We start from the raw sequence: 9101 nt of genomic DNA on the forward strand, positions 1-9101 counted from the left end.
ATTTTCTTTCAGATCTGTTTTAGATCTGTGCATGTTATGAACTTTTTAAGTGTTTTCTCGAAGGTTGTTCCATTTTCTTTCAAAGTGACTTCTCGTTTTCAACGATTAGGGCTTTTCTTAAACTCTCTTTTAAAACAAAAAGATCTCTCTCTGATTTTAGTGTTATTTTATGATTCTACTATGTTCAAACAATTTGTTTATGTTTTTCTTCTACTTGATTCAACATTTTGGAAACCCTAAATAGTTTGGTTCTGTGCGGGTTCTGAAACTGTAATTGTTTGTTTTGAGTGTATACTTGTTCGATTAAGTTCTTTGTGTTTGAATCCTTTTTCCTTGTTTGACTTATCTGATTCTGAGTTCTTACTATTTTTTTAAACTCGACTATTATTGAAACCCTAATTTCTTAAAAGGTTTTCCTCACTTACTACTGTGAGTTCATTACTTGTTTCTGACTCTCTTTACCTGTTAGATTGGTTTCTTCACTTTGGCTCTACGTGTTAGCCCTGACTGCTTGACCTTGTTGATTATCATTCTTTGAATAGTCTCTAGCCCATTCATGACACTCCTGTCTGTTTATGTTCATCTAATTTGCTCCTTTTGGTCAATATGTTGGACCCTGCATGTCTAATACGCCTGTTCATTCCTTTCTATAGTCAAAGTGCAGTGTCATGGTTCTTTATTAGTTGATCTTGATTTCCTCAATGTTACAACTTATTGCAAAGGGTTCTCTTATAAACCCTAATTTTACTCATTTGTTTAAAATTGATTAATTCTCTTTATTTAATTACTGTGATATTTTACCTTGATGAATCCTTTCCCAAAATTAAGTGTATTTTGTACTTAGACTCAAATATTTACCTTATACTTTTAATACCCCCTCATATGGAAAGAATCAATCTAGCAGTATCCGTTCAAGCTGTAATTCCCTTATTAAAGGGAAGTACTTGTATTGATTGATTCTGATTGTGATTATTTCCATGTATGTGTTAAAACCTTACTTGTTACCTTATTCTTTACTTGTTTTCAAAACTATAAATACCCTACCCTCTCTTCTTTAAAGACACGAACAATTGAGTTCAAAAATACACTTACACTCAAAGCTCTCTCTTTTCTCTACTACTACTTGTGCTACTGCTTTGTCTAGCCGGCTAAAAGCCAAGGCTAGACTGTGGAATCCTGCTTACTTTACCTTTCTGCACCTTGATTTCTCTACTGGTATGTCCTAGTTAATTTTTTAAGCCTCAACAACAACATGCTTATTTAGTTGTTTTGGGTTTCCTCATTCTTGTCTACTTCTACTCGTGGTTCTGCAGTCAAGTTACATTACCAGCATGTTATAATGTATCCCCTTCCCCTTTAGATTAATACACTTCCCTACATATGTTCCAAGGCATACTCTGTCAGTCACTTATTGTGTACTTGTTGTCTTATGAATCCCAAACCCCCATATCCCCTTTATGCGTTTGTGTTCTTTTGGTTGGTTTGTGACCATGCTAGTACCAGCTATTGCTGTGCATGACCAAACTAGACCCTGCTGGGGTCATGTGCTTACAGACAAGTATCTCCCCAAAATCCGTTGACCCCCTTTGTATGACTACTGATTTTGTGTGTGATCCCATCTTGAGAACTTGAGTTTGCTTACTACTACAATTGCTTTCAATCATATCTATTACTGATTACTTTCAAAATGGACCTGCTAGTCCAGTTTTAACAAACTCTTTTAAAAAAAATTAGGTCAAGCACTCTCACCTACTCTTAGAATCTAGGTTCTGCCCCTCTTGTGTGAGCCTTGCCTTAGGACCCTTGAGCTCCCTCTGAACTTGGACACATTAGACTGGCCCTTCCACACTACACTCATTCTGTTTGGTTATGCAAATATGGGTGTGAGTACTGCCCGGGAGCCCTTGAGGTCCTTAGGGAACTCTGACACACCCAGATATGAGAAAGGCTTTGGAATAATACTGGCATTGAAGTGGTTCATTACATAACTCAGAGAGGAAGTCAAGATCAGGCTTCCTTTGGTTGTAATTTCTTATTTTTGCACTTCTTTTATAATTCAATCATTTGGTCTGTAATAATTTGTAAACAAGTATGGAGTTGGCTAGTGAAAAGGGCTGAGAAATATGCATGTTTTAGCTATCAAAAAGGGTAGAAAGCATGTTATTTGGTTTGTATTCCTACTTGCGTAATAGAATCCATGCTTAGGACTCATTCCATGCATTAGAAATCATGTTCTTTATGATTTACACTTACTGTCATCAGCATGTCTGTCTCACTATCATAACACTTAGAAAATCCTGCGTTAAAAGTGTGTTAATAACCAGTGTGTCTACAATCATGTTCCTACTGCCATGCACACTTAGAGATCATGTTTTAGGTTAAACAACACTAATAAACATATCCTCCCTACATATTCTGGAAATCATATTTTAGACGTTAAAATATTTGTGCATATAGAAATCCTGCTTAGGATTCTGCATATACATAATTCTGCACCTTTTTACATTTAGATACTGTGTCTTTAGGATCTCTTTTATATTCGCTTAAGCACACTTAGGCTAACTACAAATGCGTAAAAAGGAATAAAATGATTTCATTTAGTCTTTACAACTAATTGGCCATAATTCTGTGTGTTGAACACCTAGAACAATATGTTTAGGTAATAAGAATAATCTCCAAACGTCTTAATAATTCTGCATAATTACTGATTACTACTTACGCCTAGGCAAGCCTTAGGTAATTACTCAAGAAAAACTAGAACTGCCTTTATTTAATTATCAACTACTACAACCCGCGGGCAAGCCTAATTCAGACTTCTTTTTTGAATTACATAATGAATCTGGTTATGACTGAAACACCCTGCTTTAGGATTTTTAAAATTCAGACCTTAACTGTGTTTAAGTCGTGCTATTTAAATGCATTATTTGTGGAGGTATGCATGAACCTTCTCACTACTTACATGTTTCCCTTTTAAATGCAGTGCTACGTGTTTTGTATGTCGCCTTAGTGTTTTTTACCTTTAAACCTAAGAGTCAGCCTAAAACCTCCCTCTTATAGGAATAGTAGTCCTAAATTCCTCCAGGACTAATAGGAATGGGACGGGAAACAGCATGCAATAGAGGTCGAAACCAATCCTCGCTTTAATACCTTCACGTGGTGGGAAGAGTAGATATGGATATGATGACCGGTGCGCTAATACCACGTGTATCCCCTCTTCTGAGGAGTGTCATACTGGGTATTGCATTGAGGTGATCCATATTACAAACAAACCTAAGACCCGTTTTATATTCACAAGCATGTTTAGATTGTAACTCATTTCAAAACCCTTTTTTAATCGCTTTCCAAACATTTGTGTATTTAAACTTAAATCCCCTATTACTTGAGCCTTTATTTGTTTACTTGCTAATTGCACAAATTCACAAAAAAAACTATGTGGACGGGAACCACACTATGGATCTTGAGGGGTGCCTAACACCTTCCCCTTAGGATAATTTTAAGCCCTTATCCAATATCTGGTTATCAAACATAGTTGTAGTTGAACCTTATAGGTGCCTTAATGCACCTTTAAATCGTTAGGTCGCGACTCTTCAAAAAACCCAATTCCCAAAAGGAAATGAGTCATTATACCCCATGAATGTCGAAACCCAGACTCCTCTCCAATGGAAAGGGAAAAAAAGGGGCGCGACACAACCCGAGACCCCATGGACGAAGGCACCCTCACGTTCAGCGAAGAAGATCTTGAGACCTTGACAGAACCACACAATGATGCGCTGGTAATCTCATTTCTTTTGAACAGCGTCCGAGTTAAACGTGTGCTCGTAGATCCAAGCAGCTTGGACAACGTGATCAGGTCAGGGGTAATGGAGCAGCTCGGCTTACTCGACCAGATCATACCCGCCTCCCGGGTCCTCCACGGCTTCAACATGATCGGCGAAGAAACAAAAGGAGAAATCACCCTCCCAGTCGACACATCCGGCACGGTTTAGAATACAAAGTTTCAAGTCATCAATGGAGACATAAGGTATAATGCATTGCTTGGAAGGCCGTGGATACACAGCATGAGGGCAGTACCGTCAACCCTGCACCAGATGATTAGATTTCCGACAAATGATGGCATAACGACCATATACGGAGAACATCATGAAGCAAAAGAAATGTTCGCGGTTTACCAGGGTGAGTCGACCCCCGTACTCCCGACCTTGGACGAGTTTGGGAATGTACAGACCCCCGAGGATGACGAAAAAGATTTCCTCGCTCCTCGAACCTTCGTTGCCCCTGAAGAGTCAAATGCAACAAAATCGACAATCAAAGATCTGGAGCAAGCTGTTTTGATCGAGCACCTCCCCGTCGTAAGGTATATTAGGGAACAGGATTAACCCCCGAACTCAGGAAAATTTTTATTCAATTTCTTATCGATAATATGGACTGTTTCACATAATCCCACTTAGACATGACATGTATTTCGCCGGAAATAACCTCTCACCGACTGAGCATGGACCCTAGGTTTAAATCGGTTAAGCAAAAAAAAATACACCAGTATGAGATAAAACACGCATTCATCAAGGATGAGGTAACGAAACTCCTTAAAATAGGGTCCATCAGGGAGGTAAAGTACCCCGAGTGGTTGGCTAACGTAGTAGTGGTACCTAAAAAGGGAAATAAGTTAAGAATCTGCATGGACTATAAAGACTTAAATAAGGCGTGTCCCAAGGATTCTTTCCCATTGCCTAACATCGACCATCTGATCTATGCTACGGCCGGCCACGAGACCCTCACCTTTCTCGATGCCTATCCGGGGTACAATCAAATTCAGATAAACCCTGAAGATAGGGAGAAGACCTCGTTCATCACAAAGTATGGTACCTACTGTTACAATGTAATGCCTTTCGGACTAAAAAAATGCAATGGCTACATACCAGCGTTTAGTTAATAAAATGTTTGAGAGTCAAATAGGCAATTCCATGAAAGTTAATATTGATGACATGCTAGTTAAGTCCATGCGCGCAGAGGACCATTTAATTCATTTGCAGGAAACGTTTGACATCCTTAAAAGTTACAACATGAAGCTCAACCCCGAGAAATGTGCCTTCGGAGTAGATTCGGGAAAATTCCTAGGCTTCATGGTATCAAACAGGGGGATCGAGATTAACCTCGATAAAATAAAGGCCATCAAAGAAATCACGGTGGTAAATAATGTAAAGGCGGTACAATGGCTAACAGGTCAAATAACGGCCCTGGGCAGATTCATATCCAGCTCATCCGATATGAGCCATCATTTCTTCTCCATACTCAAAAGAAAGAACAACTTCGAATGGACTCCAGAGTGCCAACGCGCATTAGAAGATCTGAAGCGATATCTGAGTACCCCACCTCTGCTCCACACACCAAAGGCGGATTAAATAATATATCTATACTTGGCCGTATCTGAGATAGCAGTAAACAACATGCTAGTTCGAGAAGATCAAGGTACGCAATTCCCTGTTTATTACGTAAGCCGGACCCTAGGGGATGCCGAAACCAGGTATCCTCACCTCGAAAAATTGGCTCTCGCATTAATAAGCGCATTGTGAAAATTGAAACCCTATTTTCAATGCCATCACATTTTTGTTCTAACGACATACCCCCTCCGGAGCATATTGCACAAACCTGAACTGTCAGGTCGATTGGCCAAATGGACCATCGAGCTCGGGGGGTATGATATCAAGTATCAACCTCGAACAACCATCAAGTCCAAGATTCTGGCAGACTTCGTGGCCGATTTCTTGCCCTCCCTCGTGCCCGAGGTAGAGAAGGAACTTTTACTGAAATCAGTCACGTCTTCCAGGGTATAGACCTTGTTCACTGACGGTGCTACGAATGTGAGAGGTTCCGGACTAGGTATAGTCCTACAGGCACCTACAGGCGGCACGATCAGGCAATCCATAAAATTGCAAAATTAACTAACAATGAGCCGAGTATGAGGCTATGATTGCAGGTTTAGAACTGGCCAACAGCTTGGGAGCTGAGACCATCGAAGCAAAATGCGATTCACTCCAAGTAGTGAGACAAGTGAATGAGAGCTACGAGGTCCGAGAGGACAGGAAGCAGAGATACTTGGACAAATTCCAAGTCGTACTACATCGCTTCAAAGAATGGCCTTTGGTCTGTGTACCTCGAGAGCAGAACAACGAGGCTGATGCCCTCGCAAGCCTGGGATCATCTGTTGAGGAAGAAGACCTACTCCCCGGGGCTGTCGTCCAGCTATCTAAATCAGTAATTGAGGAAGATCATGCGGAGATTAATTCCACCAGTCTAACATGGTACTGGAGAAATAAATACATTGATTATTTGAAAGACGGAAAATTACCCGAGGACCCAAAGGATCCTAGGGCCCTGCGAACCAAAGCAGCCCGATTCTCTCTAGATGAAAACAAGACTTTATATAGAAGAACTTTTGATGGCCCCCTAGCCATATGTTTGGGGCCGAGGGATTTAGATTATGTACTCCAGTAAATTCATGAGGGCATCTGCAGAAATCATTCCGGTGCCGATGCCTTGGTCCAAAAGGTATTCAGAGCAGGCTAATATTGGGACAGCATGGAAAAGGACACTAAAGAATTTGTCCGGAAGTGTGACAAAATGCCAGAGATTTGCCCTGATGATTCACCAACATAGTGAACGTCTGCACTCGGTCTTATCGCATTGGCCGTTCATGAAGTTGGGGATGGATATCGTCGAATCCCTGTTAACGGCACCATGTAAGACTATATTTATTTTATTTATGACTGACTATTTCTCCAAATGAGTGGAAGCGCAGGCCTTCAAAAAAATAGGGAAAAAGAAGTCATAAGCTTCATCTGGCACCACATCATGTACCGATTTAGGATCCCTTCCGAGATCACGTGTGATAAGGGAAACAATTCATCGGGAGTAAGGTAACACAATTCCTCTAGGATCACAAAATCAAGAGGATCCTATCGACGCCCTACCACCCGTGTGTGAACGGCCAAGCCGAGTCCACAAACAAAACCATTATCTAAAACTTAAAGAAGAAACTGGAGAGCACCAAGGGAAAGTGGAGAGAAATATTGCCGGAGGTGCTGACCGAACAACTTCAAAATTGAGCATAGGGGAAACACCTTTCTCTCTAGTATACGGCACCGAGGCTTTGATACTGGTAGAGGTCGGGGATCCGAGCACCAGAGTCCAACACGCCACTGAGAGCTCGAACGACGAGTCCATGACAACGGCCCTCAAATTGCTGAATGAAAGGAGGGAAGCCTCGCTGGTCCATGGCTGCCCAGAAGCAAAGGATCGAAAGATATTATAACAAGAGAACAAACCTCCTATATCTTAGAATTGGGGACTTGTTTCTAAGTAAAGTCACCCTCAACACCCGCAACCCTAATGAAGGAAAGATGGGCAAAAATTGGGAAGGACCGTACCGCATCCTCGGACTAGTCGGCAAAGGGTCTTACAAGATCGGCACCATGGAGGGCGAATAGCTTCCAAGCAGCTAGAACATATCTATGCTAAAATGATATTATTGCTAGGGCATCCAGGGGAAAATTCTGAGAACATCCTCGAGAATCCATTGCACTTTTTTCCTTCGACCGAGTTTTTGCCCCGAAAAGGGTTTTACCGACAAGGTTTTTAACGAGGCAACATCTGCATGATGCCTAAGGGAGATTCAACAAGTATTCTAGGCTTCTTTTTGCAATCAACCCCGAATACTGGAGGACGTCCTCCCATGGTCCCATTGGTAAAATGATGTATCGGGCGAAACGGCCGAACGACCCGTGCCTATATAGTTGGTCCCCCGACAATGAAACTATGTATGCTTGTGTAAAGCAATCAAAGAACGCCTTTTATCAAAGCATCTCATGCTCCAAAGGAAACTCAGCATTTTCGCTAAAACGATTCCTCCATCAAAGACATCCCAAATACTCGGAGACTAGCGTCAACAATTCGATACCCGTATGACCTTAGGGTCAGAACTCCAAACTCATAAGCCCTCAATGAGGCAGCATGAAAATCACGAAACATCTCCAAGGCCGAAACTGCCTCGAACACTTGGGGACTGGCGCCGATATCTCCAAAATTGCACGACCCTAGGGTCGGGATCTCCAAAATTGTAAGCCCTCCACGAGGCATTACAAAGTTTGCGAATAATGGCTTCCAAGTCAGGAAACCCTCGACGACTCGGGGACTGCCGTCAAGCGCCACCTCCATCGACTTATCAATGCTCGAGGCCCCAAGACCCCAAGCGGGTAGACTCGGTCTTATAAGACCTACATAAGGCAACAACTATATCTATAAGACCTCAATGGCATGAAAAATCTGTAAGACCTCAAGCAAGGCATGAACCACACTTGTACCTAGTGACAAAACTATAAGACCTCAAAGGCATGTAAAAACCTGTAAGACCTCAACGACATGAAAAAAACTGTATGACCTCAACGACATGTAAAAACTTGAAAGACCTCAATGGCATGTAAAACTTGTAAGACCTTATTAAAGTCATAGACTCGATACCAAAGTTTCAGCTATATATCAAACTTGTAAGACCCCTAAAAGGCGTACCCTTGATATAGATGCCGAAACTGTTTCACTTGGGACTCAAAGGCTCCGGCCAAACACAAGTGACCCCGATCACACGGCTGTACCAGCCGAACTAACGTGACTCGGGGATGCTTGAGCGTCGCTACAAGGCGTAAGAGCCACTATCGCCAGCCCACATGGGCCTTCAATTACTTCGACTCTACTTCGGAAAGAACCGGTGAAACAGGCTACCCTCAACATAGGCAAAAGAGCTTTGTCAGCTCCGAATCACAGGGTTCGAACTACTAAGTTTCTGAGCCAAACTTCTCGAGGTGCTCGAACATCACCGCAAGTTACTTGAAATCGAGGTTCTTCCCGAACCGATGACGAGTCAGGCAAAATTTACTTCAAAAAGTCCTTAACGAGAGGAAAATAAAGCCTAATGAGCCTTAAGGCCATACACACAAAAGGTCGCATTGACCTAAAGCGTAAGAGCCACTGTCGCTAGCTTGAAATCTAAAAACTTGAGGGTCAAAATGAGCTCGAGTCATAACCCGATTCGGAGACCGGACCCAAAATAG

The 9101-nt window shown here is 41.9% G+C and overlaps 1 protein-coding gene across 1 annotated transcript; it reads left to right on the forward strand.

Moving 5' to 3' along the window:
- The first annotated feature begins 5964 nt into the window (after nucleotides 1-5964).
- Nucleotides 5965-6492, forward strand: LOC104237267 (uncharacterized). Its single transcript, XM_009791374.2, has one exon. It carries the CDS (start codon nucleotides 5965-5967, stop codon nucleotides 6490-6492), a length of 528 nt encoding a protein of 175 aa, XP_009789676.2.
- The last annotated feature ends 2609 nt before the right edge of the window (nucleotides 6493-9101 follow it).

The sequence above is a fragment of the Nicotiana sylvestris genome, chromosome 9 (genome assembly GCF_000393655.2).
Source record: "Nicotiana sylvestris chromosome 9, ASM39365v2, whole genome shotgun sequence".
In the NCBI taxonomy this organism is placed as follows: domain Eukaryota; kingdom Viridiplantae; phylum Streptophyta; class Magnoliopsida; order Solanales; family Solanaceae; genus Nicotiana; species Nicotiana sylvestris.